Raw genomic sequence first — 27,579 nt, forward strand, 5'->3', positions numbered from 1 at the left:
CCCTAACTGTGTGACATTGGGCAAATCATTTCTCATCTTCCTTAGCCTCAAGTTTCCTTATCTGTAGAATGGGGCTGTCAGCTGTCACACAATGATGTTGTGAGGCCTCAGGGAATAACTGGGCTTGGTGCAAAATAGACTGTAGATGGAGATGCCTAGGTACAAAAAGATTCTGGGCCTACATTTCCTTAGAATTGCAGAAGACAACATGAGCAGTGGATCATGCAAAATATGCCCAAAGATTGTTTCCATGACAAAACTGTAGGTGGAGGCCATTAATACTAGACAGTCTGCATACTTTATTAAAAGTCACATTAATGGACCCCAGGATCTAATTCTTTTTCTTCTGATGTTACATATGTATTTCACAAATGTGTCTTTCTAGCACCTATTAATGTCCTTGGTATCAAGTGATTCTTTTCCCTATGAAAATGAAGGTTTTTCTTCAAAAACATCTCTTCAAGGTATCTTGCTTTTCTCTGAAATTTTTAAATGCTTCTGAAGCTTTTTCTGGGCTTGTAATGTGTCAAGGCCATTTGTCTGTAGCCACATTAAAAATAGTATCATTGATCTACATTCTCTCAAAAGCAATTTTTCTAGTCACAGAAATACTTTATTTGTTCTAGCTATTACAGAATTAAGGAACTTCTTGAAAAGGGAAGGATTCTTTCCCACAATTGCAACTTATTTTAGAAATACTCTACATGACACCACTTTATTACTCAATTTGGATGCTGAGTTTTGCCCCTCAGTGGCTGGGCAACACACTCCATCTTTTTTTAAACAAAAACTTCAATAATATTTATTATTCTAAATCATCTCTTAACTTTTGCTATCATCACCACAGAAAACCCTTAATAGGGGTTTGATCCCAAGGCATCAAGTCCTGCAGAAGCACCAAGACCATTTCTATTTCTCAAACCATGTGTGGATGCCGCCCGTCTCTTGGGGTAAAACTGCACATGCTAGAACCTTGGTGAAGTAACAGACATATACAAGGACCTTTCTCTCTTTGAAAAACAGCTAAGCCAAGGACTTGACAACTACCAACTAAAATATAAATCCTTCATGTCACAAGGTAAAAGTAAATGATCCGTTTTAAGACATTATCAAATGGGCATTCTGAAGGTGAGGAGAAAACATAACTCAGAAATCTCTTTCAGCCCAGTTTTTATTCCCCTGTAAACTGGACCTTCATCCCCTCCTTCCCCTCAAATACTTGCCTTTTAATATTTTGTTAAGTAGGTCAGCTCCAGTATTATGGCCTTTATATGGCAAAGGGAAAACAACATGGAGTGCAGAGTCAGAGAAAGCTGGATTAGAATAATAATTCTGTTATTTACTTTCTGTGTGACCTTGAGCCAGTTAATTTTAGCCTGCTGGGTCATAAATCCTTTATCTGTAAAATGAGGAGGATAGCATCCACTTGCATGATTATTGTAGGGACTAAATGATATAATGTATATGAAGCATCTAGCACTTAGTAGGTGCTTAATAAATGTTATCACTGACAGCTCAACATTTACAGTTCATCCATTGCCAGTTTCTCCTACCTGCTGGCCGAGGTATGCAGATAATTTCCTACAATTGACACGCTTCAATTATCACCCCCTTCCCATAGCCTCTTCTGAATGACTATCCATCCATCAAGCCTAGGACAAGCCAGTCTCATTCCACAGAAGCTTTTGCTCTTTAAATCAGAGAACAAAAGGGTAGGTGCTGAGGTTCATTCTTTGGGTATAGCCCAGGGCAGGGGTAGAGCCAGCCAGGCACTGCTCCTTGGCTTCCAGTCAGACTGGTGATCCCAACTCTTTAGGCCAGGCCTAAAGATCTGTGTCCCAGGAAACACATAGCAATCTCACAGCCACATTTCTGGGACACATATTCTACTGGAATTGTGGTGGCTTTCCCTGGTTCTCAATAATCTCTCAATATTTGTAGTGGTGACTGTGGAATTTCCCCCCAAGGAAACCAGATTGAAATCATGTCTCTAATATCTTCAAAGGTACTGAGGCCCCATTGGCCACTGCTTCTGTGGCTAAAACCTGCACACCTGCTTTGTTTAGCTAGTCATCTAATGGGACAGAGCAGAGAGGCCACAGCTCTGAGACTGTGGCTCAATGAGTACTTCCTGAGTGAGGCTAGTAGGTCTCACAGAGATTCCCTTTGAGGGTGAGCAGCAGGTAGAATGGTGCCCACTTGGCTTACTTTCTCCTGGTTTTTTTAGCAACTTTGCCTTTGAGACTGGGTAGAGCTGAGAGTTCAATATGGCCACCTGGGCACATCGTCATTAAGAATGTCATCAAATTGCTACTCAATTACTTCCACAAAGGCTCTCAGTGTGTTTAGCTTACATGTTACTAACTCATCAATAAGCCATATTTAGAGTTCAATCTTGAAAGTAGCTATTGCCTTTCAGTAAAACACTGTTCCAAAGGCATCTCAGAGTTGGTTTGGGCATGGGTGCATTCTCTTTCTCATCTCCCTCTCCCTTACCCTCTCTCTCGCCTCCCCTCTCCCCATGTCTATGCTTCTTTCTCAGTACTATAGTCAGTGCACTAGTGGGGCCTGGCTATAAGAGTCCAATAGGAAAGTCCTTTCTCTCACACTGGACCACATTATAATTACACAGAACCTAAAGACAGGCTGTCTTAAAGCCCACCCTAAAGCCAAGGCACCTGTGTGGAAACAAGAGATGACACTTTCTCCAGCAGCTTCTCTTCAACAAACAGGAATCAGAAATGTCTACTCGTCAGATTTCTGACTCACTACACTAACTGTGTTTTAATTCCTTTCCAATGATTGAAATAGCAAATGAGGAAGACCAGGAGCTTATGTCTGGAAGTCCCATTTGGTGGCAAATATGTGTGGCCCAAGAAAGAGGGTAAAAGCCAGATCCTCAAAATGATGGCCATTAAAGCGACCAATCATAAGGCCCCTTGCTAGATAAGCATGGTGTAATGGAAAGAACCTTGTGTAGGTGCCCAGGGATGTGGTATCTTGTTTACACATGGCTGCTAACTTGCTCTGCCTCAGTTTCCCCAAAGGTAAACTAAGGAGTTAGACTAAATAATTCTGAAAGGCCTTTCTAATCAAATATTTTATAGGTCATAAAAAGAGTCTTTTATCTCAAAGGCTGTGGTTCTTAACCTTTATTGTGTCACAGGCCCAATTTGAAATTCACTAGAATTTTATGGACCATCTCCTCAGAAAAGGCACATTGAAAAGGCATACCATTTCAGAGGCTTTATGAAGTTCCTGAATCCACAGATATTGGGTTAAGAACTGTTTCTTTCAGGTGATAAAACAGCTTATCTGCATAAGGCAGACATGAAGCAACAGTGACAACTGCCTGGGCTCAATCCATCTTAACAATTCTCCCCAGCATTTGACCCAAAAGTGGAACTCCTGCAGAACAAACACAGTCTGCCTTTTTTAAAAGAACTGTCTTCAGCTTTTGTTTCTTTCTTGATTGCTTGGAAAGGAAGCTGTCAGGAGAAAACAGGAGGAGGAATAATTCAAACAGACCTAGGCTTTGACATGTAAAACATGCTTTGCAGATTTGTCCTAAGCGGCTGTATGCAAAAGCAGGAAGGCCTGAGTCCACTTGGAGGGATTGTGGGGGCATCACTCATTCTGTCTGGTCCCATAAGAGCAGACACATTCTTGGCAATATATTACAGCGCCAAAGCTCCAAACTGGCACCAGGGTCCATATCCTCTGTAAGAGACATATTAAGATTCTCGAAAGTTCAGCAAACATTCCTACTCCCCTACTTCCAAGGTAAGCAATGGACCCAACTCAAGTAACTTCTGGTTCAGGGTAAGACTTCTGAGATAAATCTTTAGTCCCAAATCTTTCAGAGCTAGATGGCCTTTTGAGAAGGCAGGAAGTTCAGAGAAGAGTTGAAAACTGAGCTCCTCTCTTCGACTCAGGTCGGTGGATAGCTTGGTTTCTGCAGTCTGGCTTGAGGGAGTTCAGCCATTCACAGTCTTATAGGAGCTCAAGATAGACCTTCTGAGGGAATGAAGACAGAATACAAAGGAGAAATAAACTTGTGTCTAGGACGTGTGTCCCTTATTTTATAGCATCCCAGAGCCTGAAGGTGCAGGGCCAGGAAAGATCTGTTCTTCAGCACACAAGGGTTTGAAGAAGACTCTTCTAGAACCTGGAAAGGGTCCCCTGAGGCCAAGGCTTTTAAAACCTGAAAGGGAAAGAAGAGAGTAAGGAATTAGCTAGGACTGGTTAAACACTTAACAGCCACTGAGCAGTAGGCCCTCTCTTGGTAGGTAGCTAATCTTCCGAGCAATAGCGGCTGGGTAGAAAAAGGTCCTTATAACTCAGATCCCATGAAACTGTCCTAATACGGTGCTAAAATCAGGGCTGAAACTGTGTAAGCCTGAACTCTAATCCCCAAGAAGTCTACAGAAGATACAGATGCCTGATACCTCTGAGATTACCCACCTTGCTGAATGGCCACTGCCTTTATGGCCCTACAATAACTCCAAACTTCCTTTTACTGGGACTTCACCTTCATGAGAGCTGATAAGAAAATGCTTATCTACCCATAGACCTCTGAGGACTGGCAGTGATATGAAGAAAAGGAAGGCTGAGGAGTACATGGAAAGCTCTGCTCCAGATACCTGGATCTGATTTATGTGTGTACTGGTTCATGTCATGCCAGCAATCTGATTGTCAATCAGAACTCCTAGTAGAGAAAGAAATTTCCATGATCTCCATGGTTCTGGTGATCTCAGTAAGTTACTTATCCCCTCTGAACCTCAGTTCCTTTATTTGTTGAGTGAAAATACATATTAACGTCCCTATTTCTGGCATTTGATATGGACTAAATGATATAATGGAAGTGAAAATGCTTTGCATTAGACAAATATAAAGAACTAAGGATGAAGGTTCAAGGGGTAAGACTGAAATTGTGATTTGATCTGAAGGAATGAAGTTCCCCTACAGATACTAAGGTAGACTCTTGGGACCTGCTATAATATCAAATGAGAGGTTACTGATATTCTTATAGACCTAAAGGATGTCAGAGTTAAAAGGTTCCAAACATTTCATCTTACATATTGGGAAATTGAGGCCCAGAGAAGGAAATGTAATTGCCCAAAATGTCACGATTTAGGATTCCTAATGACCTTGATTCAAAGGCAATTTGTAAAACTATACTGTAGTTTGGCTGAGCAAGAAAGAAAGGAAACTTAAAACACAGAGAACCTCATAATTAAAAGGCAGTAAGTTTAAGGGTCAGGTAATTACAGGGTAGTGAACTGAGGCATGGAGGTGAATTCCCACCCTCTGGACCTACATGGCACTCCAGTCCTCAAAAACTCAGATCTCATAAAGAAGGTATATGTGTAACAATGTTTTGTAATCAGGGATGGATACTACATACCTGAGGCCTCAACTCTCATCTCCAGGAAGTCTGCCTTGAGAACTGTGGGTAAAGGAGGAAAGACATTTCACTAAGACTCTAGAAATCAGAACTGGAAAGGAAAGCAAGTGGATGGGTGACCCTTCCAGGACGGTGGCAATTAGGCCATTTGAAAAACGAGGAAGTGATTCCATCCAGATGTTTCAAAACATCTCACTCCATGCTTATAGGTGGGGCTACCTCTCTGCCAGATTTAGAGAGCCCAGTATCCCAGACACAACGACATCTTTCAGGTGCCAGCACAATCCTTCGAGTGCCATACTATGGGAGGCAAGGGAAGACCAGAGAAATTGGCCCAAGACCAAAGACTACATTCTGTGATTATCTCCAATGGGAAAAGGGCAAAGAGGGAAGGCAAGTGCCTTGTGAAACATGAATCTTTCTTTGCCTTGAAGACCAAACCAGCCTCTTGATGTGCTTAGATTGGTCCTAAAGTAGCCTTGTCTGGGGATGGTTGGAGGCAAGAGACAATTCTGGAGAATCAAGCTCCCTATAATTTGGCCAGAAAATCCCAGACAACATCTTGCCCCAGGGCTATATCCTGAACATTGTTTTTCTCTTCTCTCTTAAGTCTATTTATACCTACTCCCTGAGTGATCTTATTCCCATCCATGATTTCAATCCCCATCAAATACTGAGACCCCCCCCCCACAAGGTTACTATTCACATTGTAGTATATGTGAATGCCCCTATAACTTTGTACAGTGGCTGTACTTAACAGTTCTACCTCTAAACCTATGTAGATCCAGCCCCAATTACTAGTCTAAGTTGCAGTTACCCACTGGACATCTCTATCTGATGTCCCAAAGAGTCTTCATACACACTGTGTCCAAAATTGAGCAGAGAAACTTTCCCACAAAACCTGTTCCTCCATGATTAATTATTGCTACCATCTACCTAACTGCCCAAGTTAGACTTTTTTCTCTCTTAATCTTTCTCCAATGCTCCATGTTTGAAAAGTCAGCAAGGTCTTACTGAGTCTACCTCAAATCTGTCCTTTCATTCCATTCCTATTGACAATGCCATACATCAGGACCTCATCAACTCTTGCCAGGATGATTAGCCTCCTAACTGGTCTCCCTGCCTCCAGGTTTTACTCTCCCAACTATCTTCCTCATTACCAGCAGAATGTGTGTGTGTGTGTTTTAAAATAACTCAGGCAGCTTAGAATATGCATTGTCATGCTGAAAAGTTTTCCATGACACCCCATGGACTACAGAATAAAGACCAAACTCCTTAGTATGTCATATAAGGCCTTTACAATCTGGCCCCAATCCATCTTCTTGGCCTCAACTCTAGCTAAGCTTCCTTCTTCTCACCCCCACATTCTAGCCAAAGTGGAACACTAATCACTTTGTGAACCTGCCTTGCATAAGCTATTCTGCCTTACTGAAATGTCTTCCCCTCCCTTCTCTTCTTGATGAGCCACTTCTCATTTTCTTTTGAGTTTTTAATATTTTTAATTGTTGTATTGTAGAAGGGAGATGAATGAGAAGTGAGGTCATTCAAATGTCAGGTTACATAGAGTCAGGCGTACAAACTGGAAGCAAAAAGGGCAGAGAAAAGGTTAAACAGATCATTTTCATTAGAGATGAGATGGGATTGACTGTGGCTAGTCTAAGAATCTTGACCAGTAGCCAGCATGTAGGTGCACTGATGCAAGTGGTGGTTACAGAATCGGGGCCTAGACAGAAGGGGTGCTTTCCTTATGTGGATGCTGAGTGGGAGGAACCTGTGGGTACCTAGGAAGGTGGCTTATTACATATTGGAGGACTGGTGTACCCACCTTGGTCTTACCCACAATCCTGCCAAGATGGAATCTGGGGATAAGGAACAGGATTAAATTTAGGTTCCAGAGGCCTGGACATAGGATTGGTCAGGTCGTCCTCCAGCCTGAAGTGTCTGCTTTGACCACAGTGCCCTATGTTGCAGTTGGTCCAAGACTTCCCTGAGCACTAAATGACAAAGCCCAGGCAGTGGTTACCAATCTTTCCACACTTTCAACACCAGGTTGGCTATAGTTTCCCTATTAAAAGTCAGGCTGCCTTAAAGATTCTGTTGGACTTTGTTCATGCCTAGTATGTATCCCTCTCAATGCCTTGGTTCCCTGTCCAAAGCTACAGATCAATCCCTCACATTTTCAGTGTATTCTACCCATCTTTCAAGCCCCATCTCAGATATCACTTCCTCTAAAAAGCTTTCCTTTAGATATGCCCAGTTCATTCTGTTAATTCTAGTTTGCTTCATTCTATTTCCCTGGTATTTATTCTCATATGGCTTATCCTAGGGAGGTTGGAAGGACCACCAGGAAGTAGGAAGTAGTCCTGCTCATAAGCAGATACTTTATTAAGAATATAAAGTATTCTCTCTCTTTCTGTTTTTCTTTTTTTCCCTCAAGCCTATCTGATTAAGCCTGCTTTAAAAATGTCCTAGGTGAAAACTTTATCTTCATTCTATCAGTAAGAGAAATCTGGGGCTTTGACCTCACTTTCATTTGTTATGGTAGAATAAATGGTAAATTATTGTCTAAGGAGAATTTGGCCTAGTCTAGAGTTCCCTGTGGCTGACTGCCAAGCAGAACTAGGGTGACCTGCTGTTCAGAATCATGTCCTGGTGAGTCGGGTCCCACAGTTTTAACTAGATGATGTCAAACCTATCCCAGCTCCAGTGCTAGTAAAGGCACATTGTTCTGCTTTTAACTGAATACCTGGAAGAGTTACACGCCTGTCACCCATCAGGAAGCACAATTTTGAACTCTCTGATAAGCAACATTGAATAAACTCACAGAAGAGTGCCTGAAGGCTAAGCAATCATTTCTCCAGGTGTTCTAGTCTAAAGGGTCCCAAATGATAGGCCTTGGAAAGCCTGTACCAGCACTTGAGGAATTTTAAAAACAAATTAACTGGAAGAAAGAAATAAAGGAAGGAAATTTTAAAAACCCAGACTCCCAGGCCCTACTCCTGGAGATTCTGTTTTAGTGGGTCTAGAGCAGAAGGCAGGAATCTGTGTTCATTTTATTTTCCCTCAAAATTTTCCAGGTGATTTATATATTCAGCCAGTTCGAAAACAACCACCTAAGTCTAATGTTTACCTCTGAAATGAGGGCTATGCTTATTCTAAGGCTGTTTATGTTAGAATATTGCTTTCTATATATTCCTATCAGCTGCCCTTTTAGAATATAATAGGGTCTAAATAAGTAAACTAACAAAAAAAATTAGACCTACATCAAGCATAAAGTTTTTGCAATACCACTTGGCATGTGAGTACTCTATGTGTGTGTGTGTGAGAGAGAGAGAGAGGAGAAAGAGAGAAAGAGATGGAAAGACAGAGTCAGAGAGGCAGAGACAACAGATACAGAGATAGACAAAGAAAGAGAGACATGGAGAGAGACAGAAAAAGAGTCAAAGAGATAGGGAAACAGAGACAAAGAAACAGAGATATAAGTAGAAAAACACAAGGAGAGACATAAAGAGACTGAGAATTACAGAGACAGAGAAAGAAACAGTGTTCAAGAGACAAATGGACAAGAGTGACAAAGGCAGAGAGACACACAGGTATAGAGACAAAGACAGAGACACAGGGTAAGAGACAGGGAGACAGAGAGACAGTGTTGGGGGAGAGAAAGGAACAAACACAGACAGAGAGAAAGAGACAGAGCTACAGAGAAACAGAAAAATAGAATGTTAAGAGAGCAAATGACATGCTCATGATATATTTATTAAAAAGTGATTTGGTTTCATTTCTGTCACCTGCATCTCTTACCTTCCTGTTTTCCGGGAAGCTGTTTCAAAGAACCTGGTCCTGGAAGCCACCCTGCAAAGAGAAGCCAACCAAGTCCCATGAGTTGCTCTGGAATATGTGTGGGAACCAATGGCCAATGGAAAGGAAAAGAAAATATGAACCAGATAGGCCACCAATGCCAGGCTCTGCCTTAGCTTGCAAAGGATCTCGGTCTGAGGAAAAACCCAAGTATCAGAATGTGAAATGGCTCAGAGACCATAGGCACCCCCAAGGCTATGGCTGATACCCTTTGCTCCCCCTTGGTTCAGAATGGTCTAAGTATGTTGCCCATTCAGACTACTCTTGGGAGAAATAAGTGAAACAAGTTCTTGGTTTCAGAGTATAATTTTTGGCATTTTTGGCTAAGTGTAATTTTGGCAATTTTGGCTAAGTGTAAATACACTTAGCTAATTAGTCCAAACGGTAGAGGCTCTGTTTTTCTTATTTTCTCAATTTTACAATTATGGAAAATAAGAGACACAAGAAAAAGGAACACTAGGAGGCAGGATACTGAGAGGGATCCCAGGCACTGGCTGAGGAGAGGCCGGCCAGCCTAGTTTTGTGGCCAAGAAAAGCTGGTCCCTGAGAGGTGCTGTGGCCCCACCTTAGCGGCTCTATCCCTGATTCCTTGGCTTACAGGCTAGCCTCAGGAAGGCCTGTTGGATATTAGCTCTGCTACTACCCTGTAAGAGGCTCTCTGGAGAATCTGAGCCATTTTGGAAGATTTTTAAAAATCATACCCTCTCTTTAAAAAAAAAAAAGCCTCAAAGCACACGTAAAATGACCAAATCTGTTCATTAAATTACTTTTAAAACCAGTAGTAATAAGAAGAAAAACAAATTTCCAGAGGCAAAGAAGCATGAAAGCAGCCAGTAATCTTATCACCCTAGAGAGATCAGGGCGACTAAGAAAAATGTGTCTCCTATCGGGTACTAAGATTTAAACACCTCAGCTTTAGGAAAAATCTCCCAGCTTTAAGTGTTGAGTAGAACACTCTGAACAGAGCTGGTCTGCAACAGTCCCCTACACTATGAAGTGAATGATACCCTGGAGTTGTGCATTGTACACCCTTCACAACCATAACGGTGATCCTGAAAGCATTCTTAGTGGTCTAAGGTGGGCTTTAGGTCAAGGTTGAAAAACAACCCTACTTACACAGACGATGGGATTTCCCCTGCATTGCCAGTCACTATATCTGGCTTTGGTTCTGGTTTCTGGGTAGTAGTTGCCCGGCAGGGAGGATCTGGAGGCCTCACTGGGGGTCGGATGATGGTTGGCTTTTCTCCTGGAGGCCGCACTATGCTGAAACTGTCAGAGTCTCCTGGAAAAGAGAACAACAAGAACTTGGACAGTGAGCCAAATGGAACACTACTCCTCAGCAGGTACCCAATATTGCAGCTATCTTGGCCACCTCCCTTGGTCCCCATTTCTTTTTGGTAACTAACAACTCTGGATTAAAAAAAATATTCTTCCAGCAGCTGTCCTTTCAGAAAGTCTATGTTTGAACCTCAGCTCTGGAGCTTCATATTTGTGTGACTTAGGGCATGTCACATCAATTTGCTCAGTCTCAGTTTCCTCAACGATATAATCAAGACTCATAATATATTATCTTACAGAGACATTGAGAGGATTTACTTAGGTAGTAATATGTTTAGTACTGTGACTGGCACATAGCAGGTGCTTAGTCAACGTTTGATGATAAATTTGTTATATTCATCATCACCAAAAATGAGTCTCTTCTCACTTAAGCCTTAACTATTGTGGCAGTCTCCAAACTCACCTTTCTGCCTCTATGTCTCTAGTTTCCAGCTCACTCAGTACAAAATAAATACACATAATTTTTAAATAAAATGATTCTGACAGGAATATGGTGAAACATATGCATGCACACATTGCTGGTGGCACTGTACACTGGGATTATTCTATCCAGATAGCCATCAAGAATTCTGGAACAGAGTCTCATCCACCAGAGGGCAGACAGCCGAAGCAAGAAGAACTACAGTCCTGCAGCCTGTGAAACAAAAACAACATTCACAGAAAGATAGACAAGATGAAAAGGAAGAGGGCTATATACCAGATGAAGGAACAAGATAAAACCCCAGAAAAACAACTAAATGAAGTGGAGATAGGCAAACTTCCAGAAAAAGAATGCAGAATAATGATAGTGAAGATGATCCAGGACCTCGGAAAAGAATGGAGGCAAAGATAGAGAAGATGCAAAAAATGTTTAACAAAGACCTAGAAGAATTAAAGAACAAACAGAGATGAACAATACAATAATTGAAATGAAAACTACACTAGAAGGAATCAATAGCAGAATAACTGAGGCAGAAGAACGGATAAGTGAAGTGGAAGACAAAATGGTGGAATTCACTACTGCAGAACAGACTAAAGAAAAAAGAATGAAAAGAAATGAAGAGAGCCTAAGAGACCTCTGGGACAACATTAAACGCAACAACATTCGCATTATAGGGGTTCCAGAAGGAGAAGAGAGACAGAAAGGACAGAGAAAATATTTGAAGAGATTATAGTCGAAAACTTCCCTAACATGGGAAAGGAAATAGCCACCCAAGTACAGGAAGCACAGAGAGTCCCATACAGGATAAACCCAAGGAGAAACACGCTGAGACACATAGTAATCAAACTGGCAAAAATTAAAGACAAAGAAAAATGATTGAAAGCAGCAAGGGAAAAACGACAAATAACATACAGGGGAACTCCCATAAGGTTAACAGCTGATTTCTCAGCAGAAACTCTACAAGCCAGAAGGGAGTGGCATGATATACTTAAAGTGATGAAAGGGAAGAACCTACAACCAGGATTAATCTACACAGCAAGGATCTCATTCAGATTCGATGGAGGAATCAAAAGCTAAGAGAATTCAGCACCACCAAACCAGCTCTACAACAAATGCTAAAGGAACTTCTCTAAGTGGGAAACACACGAGTAGAAAAGGACCTACAAAAACAAACCGAAAACAATTAAGCAAATGGTCCTAGGAACATACATATCGATAATTACCTTAAACGTGAATGAATTAAATGTTCCAATCAAAAGACACAGGCTTGCTGAATGGGTACAAAAACAAGACCCATATATATACTTTCTACAAGAGACCCACTTTAGACCTAGGGACACATACAGACTGAAAGTGAGGGGATGGAAAAAGATATTCCATACAAATGGAAATCAAAAGAAAGCTGGAGTAGCTATACTCATATCAGATAAAATAGACTTTAAAATAAAGAATGTTACAAAAGACAAGGAAGGACACTACATAATGATCAAGGGATCAATCCAAGAAGAAGATATAACAATTATAAATATATATGCACCCAACATAGGAGCACCTCAATACATAAGGCAACAGCTAACAGCTATAAAACAGGAAATCGACAGTAACACAATAATAGTGGGGGACTTTAACACCTCACTTACACCAATGGACAGATCATCCAAAATGAAAATAAATAAGGAAACAGAAGGTTTAAATGACACAATAGACCAGATAGATTTAATTGATATTTATAGCAAATTCCATCCAAAAACAGCAGATTACACTTTCTTCTCAAGTGTGCACGGAACATTCTCCAGGATAGATCACATCTTGGGTCACAAATCAAGCCTCAGTAAATATAAGAAAATTGAAATCATATCAAGCATCTTTTCTGACCACAACACTATGAGATTAGAAATGAATTACAGGGGAAAAAACGTAAAAAAGACAAACACATGGAGGCTAAACAATACGTTACTAAATAACCAAGAGATCACTGAAGAAATCAATGAGGAAATCAAAAAATACCTAGAGACAAATGACAAGGAAAACACGACGATCCAAAACCTATGGAATGCAGCAAAAGCAGTTCTAAGAGGGAAGTTTATAGCTATACAAGCCTACCTCAAGAAACAAGAAAAATCTCAAGTAAACAATCTAACATTGCACCTAAAGCAACTAGAGAAAGAAGAACAAACAAAACCCAAAGTTAGCAGAAGGAAAGAAATCATAAAGTTCAGAGCAGAAATAAATGAAATAGAAACAAAGAAAACGATAGCAAAGATCAATAAAACTAAAAGCTGGTTCTTTGAGAAGATAATCAAAATTGATAAACCATTAGCCAGACTCACCAAGAAAAAGAGGGAGAGGACTCAAATCAATAAAATTAGAAATGAAAAAGGAGAAGTTACAACAGACAGTGCAGAAATACAAAGCATCCTAAGAGACTACTACAAGCAACTCTATGCCAATAAAATGGACAACCTGGAAGAAATGGACAAATTCTTAGAAAGGTATAACCTTCCAAGACTGAACCAGGAAGAAACAGAAAATATGAACAGACCAATCACAAGTAATGAAATTGAAACTGTGATTAAAAATCTTCCAACAAACAAGTCAGGACCAGATGGCTTCACAGGTGAATTCTATCAAACATTAAGAGAAGAGCTAACACCCATCCTTCTCAAACTCTTCCAAAAAACTGCAGAGGAAGGAACACTCCCAAACTCATTCTATGAGGCCACCATCACCCTGATACCAAAACCAGATAAAGATACTACAAAAAAAGAAAATTACAGACCAATATCACAGATGAATATAGATGCAAAAATCCTCAACAAAATACCAGCAAACAGAATCCAACAAAACATTAGAAGGATCATACACCACGATCAAGTGGGATTTATCCCAGGGATGCAAGGATTCTTCAATATACGCAAATCAATCAATGTGATACACCATATTAACAAATTGAAGAATAAAAACCATATTATCATCCCAATATAGGCAGAAAAAGCTTTTGACAAAATTGAACACCCATTTATGATAAAAACTCTCCAGAAAGTGGGCATAGAGGGAACCTACCTCAACATAATAAAGGCCATATATGACAAACCCACAGCAAACATCATTCTCAATGGTGAAAAACTGAAAGCATTTCCTCTAAGATCAGGAACAAGAGAAGGATGTCCACTCTCACCACTATTATTCAACATAGTTTTGGAAGTCCTAGCCACAGCAATCAGAGGAGAAAAAGAAATAAAAGGAATATAAATTGGAAAAGAAGAAGTAAAACTGTCACTGTTTGCAGATGACATGATACTATACATAAAGAATCCTAAAAATGCCACCAGAAAACTACTAGAGCTAATCAATGAATTTGGTAAAGTAGCAGCATACAAAATTAATGCACAGAAATCTCTTGCATTCCTATACACTAATGATGAAAAATCTGAAAGAGAAATTATGGAAACACTCCCATTTACCATTGCAACAAAAAGAATAAAATACCTAGGAATAAACCTACCTAAGGAGACAAAAGACCTGTATGCAGAAAACTATAAGACACTGATGAAAGTAATGAAAGACAATACCAGCAGATGGACAGATATACCATGTTCTTGGATTAGAAGAATCAATATTGTGAAAATGACTATACTGCCCAAAGCAATCTAGAGATTCAATGCAATCTCTATCAAATTACCAATGGCATTTTTTACAGAACTAGAACAAATCATCTTAAAATTTGTATGGAGACACAAAGGACCCCGAATATCCAAAGCAGTCTTGAGGGAAAATAACGGAGCTGGAGGAATCAGACTCCCTGACTTCAGACTATACTACAAAGGTACAGTAATCAAGACAGTATGCTACTGGCACAAAAACAGAAACATAGCTCAATGGAACAAGACAGAAAGCCCAGAGATAAACCCACGCACCTATGGTCAACTAATCTATGACAAAGGAGGCAAAGATATACAATGGAGAAAAAACAGTCTCTTCAGTAAGTGGTGCTGGGAAAACTGGACAGCTACATGTAAACGAATGAAATTAGAACACTCCCTAACACAATACACAAAAATAAACTCAAAATGGATTTGAGACCTAAATGTAAGACCCGACACTATAAAACTCTTAGAGGAAAACATAGGAAGAACACTCTGACATAAATCACAGCAAGATCTTTTTTGATCCACCTCCTAGAGTAATGAAAATAAAAGCAAAAATAAACAAATGGGACCTATTGAAACTTAAAAGCTTTTGCACAGCAAAGGAAACCATAAACAAGATGAAAAGACGACCCTCAGAATGGGAGAAAATATTTGCAAACGAATCAGCAGACAAAGGATTAATCTCCACAATATATAAACAGCTCATGCAGCTCAATATTAAAGAAACAAACACCCCAATCCAAAAATGGGGAGAAGACCTAAATAGACATTTCTCCAAAGAAGACATACAGATGGCCAAGAAGCACACGAGAAGCTGCTCAACATCACTAATTATTAGAGAAATGCAAATCAAAACTACAATGAGATATCACCTCACACCAGTTAGAATGGGCATCATCAGAAAATCTACAAACAACAAATGCTGGAGAGAGTGCAGAGAAAAGGGAACCCTCTTGCACTGTTGGTGGGAATGTAAATTGATACAGCCACTATGGAGAACAGTATGGAGGTTCCTTAAAAAAATAAAAATAGATTTACCATATGATCCAGCAATCCCAGTACTGGGCATATACCCAGAGAAAACCGTAATTCAAAAAGACACAAGCACCCCAATGTTCATTGCAGCACTATTTACAATAGCCAGGTCATGGAAGCAACCTAAATGCCCATCAACAGACGAATGGATAAAGAAGATGTGGTACATATATACAATGGAATATTACTCAGCCATAAAAAGGAACGAAATAGAGTCATTTGTTGAGACGTGGACGGATCTAGAGAGTGTCATACAGAGTGAAGTAAGTCAGAAAGAGAAAAACAAATATCGTATATTAACGCATGTATGTGGAACCTAGAAAAATGGTACAGATGAGTCCGTTTGCAGGGCAGAAGTTGAGACACAGATGTAGAGAACAGACGTATGGACACCAAGGGGGGAAAACTGCAGTGGGGTGGGGATGGTGGTGTGCTGAATTGGGCGATTGGGATTGACATGTATACACTGATGTGTATAAAATTGATGACTAAGAAGAACCTGCAGTATAAAAAAACAACAACAAAAAAACAAAACAAAACAACAAAAGAATTCTGGAACAATGTGAATGAAATGCAAAATGATATATATGAGACAGTTCATGCTCATTGATCCAGTTGATCCACTTTGGGGAACAGGCCCAAAGAAATTAACCCAAAAGACAAAAAATAAGGAAAACAACTAGCACAAGAACATGCTTTTTAACAGCAAAAATTCAGACCCAACCTCAAAGGCTGATAAGCAAACAATTCAATTCTTACAGGCATTTAACCAATACATATTATGCATGAAATGACAAGGATTTAGGCTAGGTCAAAAAATGTATTCATATAAAATAATATTAAGTGAAAAAAAGTCCACAAAAAATGTTCATGGCCTGATGAACACCATCTGGAAATAGACACGTTTGCAACTATGCAAGGGTGTTAGTAGATCTTGATATTCATTTAATTTTTGTCAGTAAACCTTGATATCCATTGCTTTCTGCTACAAAACTTTTTAAGGTAAATGTAAAAAATATTAACTTTAATCCATATAATACTGTTGTAAGATTTACCTTAAGTGTTTCCATGCTGTATTTCTTCTCCTTAAAGATTTTCTCAGTGGCTATAAAATGTACAGGATAAGTTCAAACTCCTTAACATAAATTCAAGGCCCTCTATGAGCTGGTCCCAAATTATTAAACCAGGTACTAGTGCTAGACTTTAAATACCAGCTCTACTTTTGTTAAACGGGTCTCTTCACTGGCCCTATCAAAGCAGCAAGCCCTTGACTCTTCTAGATGAGACAGTATGGTACAGTGTGGAAAGTAAGAGTCTGGAGTTGGGCAGACCCTGCTTTCAGGCCTTGTTCTGCTACTTCCAAACTGTGGGACCCTGTGCAGTTATTTCAACTCTTTGACTATCAAGGTATTCATCTGGGAAATGGATGTAATAACCCGTCCTCACAAGGTGGTTGTAAGGACTAAATTAGATGGCTGTTAGAGAATACCTAGCATGTAGCAGGGATAAGTAAGTGTTAGACTCTGTCCTGCTTCTTGCCCGATATATGCCCCTGTTCTCATGTCTTATCTGTATTGTAACCACCCCTAAACAGTCAGCTCAAATCTCAATCCTCTGAACACTTGAGCTGGCATTGGTAATTTCCATCCATGTAAACACTCATGAAGTACTTATATATTGCTCCATGGGGTTTTTTAATTCCTCCAGCTAGTCATTCTGGTGAGGGAGACAGATATGAAAAAAGATAATGAGAATACAGTGTGATTGGTGTTCTAATGGAGGTATGAACCAAGTACTATTCATTTACACACATAGAAATTCTGGCTCCCAATCTAGGCTATATCTTACATTTCTGGACATGCCATTCCCCTTAGCACCAGGTCGGGTACACAGAATTGCAGCTAAAGAGTGACCAAAATAATAACAATAATCCAATTTTTCTAACACATTATAATATTCAAAGCACTCTCCCAATTATTTGATGTTCACAATAAGCTTGGGAGGAAAGAATAGCAGATGGGTCTTATCTTTCCCATTTTATAGAGAAGGAAACTAAGGTTTAGAAAGGTGAACTCACTCACCCGCAATCATACAGTTAGGTAAGTGGTAGAGTGAGGACTAAAACTCATATCTCCTTTTTTTGCATCCTCTGTTCTTCCCAGTGTCTGCTGTTTTGTTGTTATTAGTAGTAATATAAAAAGTTATAAATGACAATAATAATGGTAATGGTAATAAAATAACTGGTAAAAAACTTTAGCTACCTTTTTTATTGAATACCTGCTCTGTTCCAGGTACTACGATAATATACTCAGTACTTTATGCATATATTCTCATTTAACATTGGCCCTAACTCTGAAAGACAAGAAGCATTATGTCTGTTCTACAGTTGAGGAAACAGAGACACAGAGGTGAGAAGTATAACCCCATAGTTAATTGGCAATAGATTCAGGTCCATCTGCTTTCCAAAGCCCAAGTAGTCAGAAGTACCAGTGGTTTTCAACCTTGGCTATACATTGGGAACATTGAAATTATACAGTACTGGGGACCCATCCCCACAGAGCCTAGTTTAATTGATTGGGGTAGCACCTTGGTATGGGTATTTTTAAAAGCTTCCCAGGTGATGCTATGTATAGCCAGAGTTGAGAACCATTAGGCCACATGATGCTGCTTGCTCACTGCAGATCAGATTATAACAGCTGACAATGCTGTTCCATTTCTACTGGTCACTGGAGGAGGTATTGGATAGGAAGCATATGCTACAGTCAGAGCCAGAAAACATTTCTACCTGAAGCTGTGTCCACCCTAAGGCTATTGTTTCCTTTGGTGAGAGAACCAGATGACAACCCCTGAAATATGAAACCCATTCATTTCCCAGTTGCAGCCACATCCAAATAGACATCAACCCAAGGCCTTGGAAAACAAATGTCACCAGCCTTGCATCCTCCTAGGCTCTTTATTGGGTGCTGCAAATTGATGATTCATTATAAGTCAAACTTTGAAGTAGTAGCAAAGGGCTTTCTTGTTTGAAAGACCCCAGTGTTGTTCTCTCCTGCCTCTAATTTGCGACAGTATAGCCACAATGTCAAACTGAGGAGGCAGGGATGGAAGAGTAATAATAACTGGGAGTCAAAAGACCTAGATTCCAGTCTTAATACTAAAACTAACTTGCTGTGTGACCTTGAGCAGATCACTTCCCTACCTGTACAATGTGAACTTGGACTATTTTCCAGATCAGTAGGTCCATGATAAAAGTCTATAGGCCTATATCTCTCCCCGCTATTATATGCTACAGTGGAATACTCTAGAAGCCAGTTCTGATCATGTATCTAACCAGCTTGAAAAAAATCTCCAGATAGATAGATAGATAATAGTTAGATTTAGATTTCACAGCTCCCTGTTGCCTGCAGAATAAATTCAAACATTTTTTTAACCTGGAATTCACTACCTTCTTCCACCTGGCTTCAACTGATGTTTCTGGTCTAACTTTCTACCCTTCCTCTTTACATATCCCATAGTCCACAGAAACAGTATTATTTCTTGTTCCACGTACACATCCTACAATTAATCATCTCTCCTAGATGCCCTTTACCCCATCTAATATGCCCAAATTTGCGTCATCTATTAAGATTCAGCTTAAGTGCCACAGCTCTTAGAAGCCTAATATGCTCCAAGTTCCTTTCTCTTAGTCTTACGGCACCAACCACCTTGTACTTTTAATCAGGGCTCTTTGTTTTGGTGGCTCTATCTCCCCTATTAGAATGGAGCAACCTGAGAGCTAGATCTAAGTGGGATTCCTCTGTGTATTCACCAGGGGCCCAAGTAAATTGCTTTGCATGTAACTGGTATTCAATAAATACTCATTGAGAAAAGAAAAATGTAGTTCAGCCCATTAGAAGGACAACAGGAAAAGCTTTCCCTTTTGAAGTCCCCATTTGTGCCATCTGTGACACACACAAACATGATATACCCAAATTTCAGGGCTATTCTAAAATCTAAATTGAAAGGTGTTCAATAGACTGTTTCTTGAGGGCTTTTGTGCCCGGCCTTATGCTCTCACAACAGATGCAGACAAATGATTTGACATTGACTTTGCCATCCAGGGGCTTAAAACTGAGTTGAAGAATGAAGTCATACTCATGGGGAAAAAGCATGAATACAGTAACTCAGCATCCACAATTAAAGGGTCAAACTTGGGTGCCAAAAGAAGTGAGGTAAGGGAGAGTTCCCTGGGGCAGGATTGTCAAAAGGCTTCATGGAGGCAATAGGACTTTAGCTGGACTTTGAGGGGTGGCTAAGAATCCTTCCTTGCCCCTTCCCCTTATCAACAGTCCTCCTATTTCTGAGTGTTTGGCATGGTCAGAGATAGGTTGAGGGTGGAAAGAGTAGTTCTGAGCTCTTTTATGACACCTACATTTGAAGCTTGAGGCTTCTCATAGGCTCTAGAATATAGAAGAGTAAATATCTACCATCTTCCATGCCTGCCATTTCCTGAGAGGTCGTTACCCAACCAGTACCACTATCATTTTTTGAACTTCTATTATACTACCAGATGTTTTGTATACCTAACCTTACTTAATCCCCACAAAAACCTTACTGCAATATAGGCATTGTCCCCACTTACAGTTGAGAAAACTGGCTCAGAGAAGTGAAGTTTACCTAATTAGGATTGTGTAGTTAGTAATTAGCCTCCTGCAAAAGCAAAACAACTGCTACCTTTTACTTAGTACTCATTATGTGCCAAGTACATTGGTATCTCATTTCATCATTACAGCAATCCTATAGGCACAAATATCTTCATTTTACAAATTAGAAAACTAAGGCTCAGAGAGGTTGTGACTTGCCCAAGGTCCCACAACTAGGATGAGGCAGAGCCAGGATTCAAACTCACATCTCAGTGACTCTGGAGCCTAAGTCATGTCTGAGACTCCACTAAGCCTTTTGAGCTTATTGGTATTTCTACCAAATTGTACTTCCTTTTAATTTATTTTTAACCTCGGTCCACAACTTGACTCTCTGGACCTCCCTCTCCAGCCCAACCTGTTCCCTCCCTCCCCATTCTCTATCAAATGACCATAACTAAAGAATTTTAGCATTTATAGATTTCTTAGGACTTGATGAACATCAGTATTCAACCTTAAGCCAATTTCTTCCACCTTTTTTTACATCCATCTACACCTTACCCAAGAGCACAGAGTAAAGGGAGGCTGTTTTGACTTGTAGATACCCTCAACCTTCTAGAATCATCTATTTCTTTCTATGACATTCCCCCATGATCACCTTAAAGCCTCTGACCCCTGTGGATCAACTTGGAGTTAGGCTCCAGGAAATCCAGAGAATGATAACTAAACACAGTACATTCTTAAAAGCGTAATGAGTCCAAACAAGAAAATGTGGATAATGGCCACAAAGCTCATTACTGCAAGAGCAAGTCTGTGCCTAATACTTTTAGAGCAGATGCAAATGCTACTTATAGCATTAGTCACCCCAGTGGAGAATTGATGGCCCTGTGGCTGAGCAGGGCCTTACAAGCACCCTTTCCCCAAGCCCAAAAGCATGCTACCAGAATGCAGTCTTCTCTCTCCAGTCAAGACAGAGGCTCCTAAGCCCATATGTCATAGGGTCTCAGTGTGGATGTATTCTCCATTTTTATCTCAGAACCTCTGGCACCGTGAAGGGCTCTTTACCCCATGCTCCTACTGGAATGTATATCTAACTCCCACTAGAACATGGATGACACTGGACTGGGACTGGTTGCTTACATGCCAGCCTCGCCATGAACCTTTGGAGGGCAGGGAACATGGCCTTTCATCTTTGTCTCTCTAATTGCACAGCATTGTGCCTGAATAAATGAACAAATACATGTAAGTAGATGCCCTTCCTCTCCGTTCCCCAAAGGAAAGTCCTAAGTCCCTTTGTAGAAGCTACAAAAATGCCCTTTCCAAAGCCAGGCCTGGGAAGAGGCAGCAACATCAAAGGAAGGCAGGAAATTTGGCTTGTATAATTTTGTTCCTCTAAAAGTGAATGCTTCTTAGAAAACAGAAAGGGGAAGGTAGCTAAAGCCACTTAAGAACTAAGAATGTGATACCCAGGGAGCCGAGGTTCAACCCCCATCTCCACATCTTACAATGTGGGTGACTCTGGGCAAGCTGTTTCACTTCTCTGAGCCTCAGTTTCTCCATCTGTGAAATGGGGAAAATAAAACCTATCTCAAAGGCCTATCAGAATGATTAGAAGCAATAGAAGAAGAGACGTGAAAAAGGGAGAGAAGATGGCGGAAGAGTAAGACGCGGAGATCACCTTCCTTCCCACAGATACAGTAGAAATACATCTACACGTGGAACTGCTCCTACAGAACACCCACTGAGCGCTGACAGAAAACGTCCGACCTCTAAACAGGCAAGAAACTCCCCCCGTACTTGGGTAGGGCAAAAGAAAAAAGAAATAACAGAGGCAAAAGAATAGGGATGGCACCTGCACCAGTGGGAGGGAGCTGTGAAGGAGGAAAGATTTCCACGCACTAGGAAGCCCCTTCGCGGGCAGAGACTGCGGGTGGCAGAGGGGGAAAGCTTCGGAGCCACGGAAGAGAGCGCAGCCACAGGGGTGCGGAGGGCAAAGCGGAGAGATTCCTGCACAGAGGCTCGGCAACGAGCGGCACTCACCAGCCCGAGAGGCTTCTCTGCTCCCCCGCCGGGGCGGGCGGGGCTGGGAACTGAGGCTTGGGCTTCGCTCAGATCGCAGGGAGAGGACTGGGGTTGGCGGCGTGAACACAGCCTGAAGGGGTTAGTGCACCACAGCTAGCCAGGAGGGAGTCCGGGAAAAAGTCTGCAGCTGCCGAAGAGGCAAGAGACTTTTTCTTCCCTCTTTGTTTCCTGGTGCGCGAGGAGAGGGGATTCAGAGCGCCGCCTAAACGAACTCCAGAGACGGGCGCGAGCCGCGGCTAACAGCGCGGATCCCACAGCAACAGGGGCGCAGAGGGAAAAACGGAGAGACTCCCGCACAGAGGCTCGGCGCCGAGCAGCGCTCACCAGCCCGAGAGGCTTGTCTGCTCACCAGCCGGGGCGGGCGGGGCTGGGAGCTGAGGCTCAGCTTCGGTCGGATCGCAGGGAGAGGACTGGGGCTGGCGGCGTGAACACAGCCTGAAGGGGTTAGCGCACCACAGCTGGCTGGTAGGGAGTCCGGGAAAAAGTCTGCTGCTGCCGAAGAGGCAAGAGACTTTTTCTTGCCTCTGTTTCACGGCGCGCAGGGAGAGGGGATTCAGAGCGCCGCCTAAACAAGCTCCACAGACTGGCGCGAGCCGCAGCGATCAGCGCGGACCCCAGAGACGGGCGTGAGACTCTGGGGCTGCTGCTGCCGCCTCCAGAAAGCCTGTGTGTGAGCACAGGTCACTCTCCACACCACCCCTCCCGGGAGCCTGTGCAGCCCGCCACCGCCAGGCTCCCGTGATCTGGGAACAAGTTCCCCGGGAGAACACACGGCGCACCTCAGGCTGCTGCAACGTCACGCCGGCCTCTGACGCCGCAGGCTCAGCCCGCCTCCTCTGTACCCCTCCCTCCCCGCGGCCTGGGTGAGCCAGAGCCCCCAAAGCAGCTGCTCCTTTAACCCCGTCCTGTCTGGGCGGGGAACAGACGCCCTCAGGTGACCTACACGCAGAGGCGGGTCCAAATCCAAAGCTGATCCCCAGGAGCTGTGCGAACAGAGAAGAGAAGGGGAAATCTCTCCCAGCAGCCTCAGAAGCAGCGGATTAAAACTCCACAAACAACTTGATGTGCCTGCATCTGTTGAATACCTGAATAGACAACGAATCATCCCAAATTCAGGAGGTGGACTTTCGGAGCAGGATATATTAATTTTTCCCCTTTTCCTTTTTTTTGTGAGTGTAAATGTATATGCTTCTGGGTGAGATTTTGTCTGTATAGCTCTGCTTTATAATAGCTTTATTTTACTTCACTATATTATAGCCTCTTTCTTTCTTTCTTTCTTTCTATTTTTTCTCCCTTTTACTCTGAGCCGTGTGGATGAAAGGCTCTTGGTGCTCCAGCCAGGCATCAGGGCCGTGCCTCTGAGGTGGGAGAGCCAACTTCAGGACGCTGGTCCACAAGAGCCCTCCCTGCTCCACGTAATACCAAACGGCGAAAATCTCTCAGAGATCTCCATCTCAACATCAAGACCCAGCTTCACTCAACGACCAGCAAGCTACAGTGCTGGACACCCTATGCCAAACAACTAGCAAGACAGGAACACAGCCCCATCCATTAGCAGAGAGGCTGCCTAAAATCATAATAAGGCCACAGACACCCCAAAATACACCACCAGACGTGGACGTGCCCACCAGAAAGACAAGATCCAGCCTCATCCACCAGAACTCAGGCACTAGTTCCCTCCACCAGGAAGCCTACACAACCCACTGAACCAACCTTAGCCACTGGGGACAGATACCAAAAACAACGGGAACTACGAACCTGCAGCCTGTGAAAAGGAGACCCCAAACACAGTAAGATAAGAAAAACGAGATGACAGAAAAACACACAGCAGATGAAGGAGCAGGGTCAAAACACGCCAGATTTAACAAATGAAGAGGAAATAGGTAGTCTACCTGAAAAAGAATTCAGAATAATGATAGTAAGGATGATCCAAAATCTTGGAAATAGAACAGACAAAATGCAAGAAACATTTAACAAGGACGTAGAAGAACTAAAGAGGAACCAAGCAATGATGAAAAACACAATAAATGAAATTAAAAATACTCTAGATGGGAACGATAGCAAAAATAACTGAGGCAGAAGAAAGGATAAGTGACCTGGAAGATAAAATGGTGGAAATAACTACTGCAGAGCAGGATAAAGAAAAAAGAATGAAAAGAACTGAGGACAGTCTCAGAGACCTCTGGGACAACATTAAACGCACCAACATTCGAATTATAGGGGTCCCAGAAGAAGAAGAGAAAAAGAAAGGGACTGAGAAAATATTTGAAGAGATTATAGTTGAAAACTTCCCTAATATGGGAAAAGAAATAGTTAATCAAGTCCTGGAAGCACAGAGAGTCCCATACAGGATAAACCCAAGGAGAAACACGCCAAGACACATATTAATCAAACTGTCAAAAATTAAATATAAGGAAAACATATTAAAGGCAGCAAGGGAAAAACAGCAAATAACACACAAGGGAATCCCCATAAGGTTAACATCTGATCTTTCAGCAGAAACTCTGCAAGCCAGAAGGGAGTGGCAGGATATACTTAAAGTGATGAAGGAGAAAAACCTACAACCAAGATTACTCTACCCAGCAAGGATCTCATTCAGATTCGATGGAGAAATTAAAACCTTTACAGACAAGCAAAAGCTGAGAGAGTTCAGCACCACCAAACCAGCTTTACAACAAAGGCTAAGGGAACTTCTCTAGGCAAGAAACACAAGAGAAGGAAAACACCTACAATAACAAACCCAAAGCATTTAAGAAAATGGGAATAGGAACATACATATCGATAATTACCTTGAATGTAAATGGATTAAATGCTCCCACCAAAAGACACAGGCTGGCTGAATGGATACAAAAACAAGACCCATATATATGCTGTCTACAAGAGACCCACTTCAGACCTAGAGACACATACAGACTGAAAGTGAGGGGATGGAAAAAGATATTCCATGCAAATGGAAATCAAAAGAAAGCTGGAGTAGCAATTCTCACATCAGACAAAATAGACTTTAAAATAAAGACTATTACAAGAGACAAAGAAGGACACTATATAATGATCAAGGGATCGATCCAAGAGAAAGCTATAACAATTGTAAATATTTATACACCCAACATAGGAGCACCTCAATACATAAGGCAAATACTAACAGCCATAAAAGGGGAAATCGACAGCAACACAATCATAGTAGGGGACTTTAACACCCCACTTTCACCAATGGACAGATCATCCAAAATGAAAATAAATAAGGAAACACAAGCTTTAAATGATACATTAAACAAGATGGACTTAATTGATATTTATAGGACATTCCACCCAAAAACAACAGAATACACATTTTTCTCAAGTGCTCATGGAACATTCTCCAGGATAGATCATATCTTGGGTCACAAATCAAGCCTTGGTAAATTTAAGAAAATTGAAATTGTATCAAGTATCTTTTCCGACCACAACGCTATGAGACTAGATATCAATTACAGGAAAAGATCTGTAAAAAATACAAACACATGGAGGCTACACAATACACTGCTTAATAACGAAGTGATCACTGAAGAAATCAAAGGGGAAATCAAAAAATACCTAGAAACAAATGACAATGGAGATACGACGACCCAAAACCTATGGGATGCAGCAAAAGCAGTGCTAAGGGGGAAGTTTATAGCAATACAAGCCTACCTCAAGAAACAGGAAACATCTCGAATAAACAACCTAATGTTGCACCTGAAGCAATTAGGGAAAGAAGAACAAAAAAACCCCAAAGCCAGCAGAAGGAAAGAAATTATAAAGATCAGGTCAGAAATAAATGAAAAAGAAATGAAGGAAACAATAGCAAAAATCAATGAAACTAAAAGCTGGTTCTTTGAGAAGATGAACAAAATTGATAAACCATTAGCCAGACTCATCAAGAGAAAAAGGGAGAAGACTCAAATCAATAGAATTAGAAATGAAAAAGGAGAAGTAACCACTGACACTGCAGAAATACAAAAGATCATGAGAGATTACTACAAGCAACTCTATGCCAATAAAATGGACCACCGGGAAGAAATGGACAGATTCTTAGAAATGCACAAACTGCCAAGACTGAACCAGGAAGAAATAGAAACTATGAACAGACCAATCACAAGCACTGAAATTGAAACTGTGATTAAAAACCTTCCAACAAACAAAAGCCCAGGACCAGATGGCTTCACAGGCGAATTCTATTAAACATTTAGAGAAGAGCTAACACCTATCCTTCTCAAACTCTTCAAAAATATTGCAGAGGGAGGAACACTCCCCAACTCATTCTACGAGGCCACCATCACCCTGATACCAAAACCAGACAAAGATGTCACACAGAAAGAAAACTACAGGCCAATATCACTGATGAACATAGATGCAAAAATCCTCAAGAAAATACTAGCAAACAGAATCTAACAGCACATTAAAAGGATCATACACCATGATCAAGTGGGGTTTATCCCAGGAATGCAAGGATTCTTCAATATACGCAAATCAATCAGTGTGATACACCATATTAACAAATTGAAGGAGAAAAACCATATGATCATCTCAATAGATGCAGAGAAAGCTTTCAACAAAATTCAACACCCATTTATGATAAAAGCCCTGCAGAAAGTAGGCATAGAGGGAACTTTCCTCAACATAATAAAGGCCATATATGACAAACCCACAGCAAACACTGTCCTCAATGGTGAAAAACTGAAACCATTTCCACTAAGATCAGGAACAAGACAAGGTTGCCCACTCCCACCACTGTTATTCAACATAGTTTTGGAAGTGTTAGCCACAGCAATCAGAGAAGACAAAGAAATAAAAGGAATCCAAATCGGAAAAGAAGAAGTAAAGCTGTCACTATTTGCAGATGACATGATACTATACATAGAGAATCCTAAAGATGCTACCAGAAAACTCCTAGAGCTAATCAATGATTTTGGTAAAGTAGCAGGATACAAAATTAATGCACAGAAATCTCTTGCATTTCTATACACTAATGACGAAAAATCTGAAAGTGAAATTAAGAAAACACTCCCGTTTACCATTGCAACAAAAAGAATAAAATATCTAGGAATAAACCTACCTAAGGAGACAAAAGACCTGTATGCAGAAAATTATAAGACACTGATGAAAGAAATTAAAGATGATACAAATAGATGGAGAGATGTACCATGTTCC

At 41.2% G+C, this 27,579-nt stretch overlaps 1 protein-coding gene across 2 annotated transcripts in view; it reads right to left on the minus strand.

Annotated features, from left to right (window-relative positions):
• Nucleotides 1-521: 521 nt before the first annotated feature.
• The window catches only part of OPHN1 (oligophrenin 1), a 611,104-nt gene continuing 584,046 nt past the window's right edge, over nucleotides 522-27,579 (minus strand). Inside the window, exons 22-25 of one of the 2 annotated variants that reach the window (XM_068533582.1) lie at nucleotides 10,382-10,547; nucleotides 9,209-9,259; nucleotides 5,408-5,449; nucleotides 522-4,204 (exon numbers count right to left, since the gene is read on the minus strand). In XM_068533582.1, the coding sequence (XP_068389683.1) occupies nucleotides 5,416-5,449; nucleotides 9,209-9,259; nucleotides 10,382-10,547 (251 nt within the window). In that variant the 3' untranslated portion in view covers nucleotides 522-4,204; nucleotides 5,408-5,415. The remainder of the gene's footprint in view (nucleotides 4,205-5,407; nucleotides 5,450-9,208; nucleotides 9,260-10,381; nucleotides 10,548-27,579) is intronic. The other variant, XM_068533583.1, reaches the window with a different exon arrangement.

Source organism: Eschrichtius robustus, chromosome X, assembly GCF_028021215.1.
Source record: "Eschrichtius robustus isolate mEscRob2 chromosome X, mEscRob2.pri, whole genome shotgun sequence".
In the NCBI taxonomy this organism is placed as follows: domain Eukaryota; kingdom Metazoa; phylum Chordata; class Mammalia; order Artiodactyla; family Eschrichtiidae; genus Eschrichtius; species Eschrichtius robustus.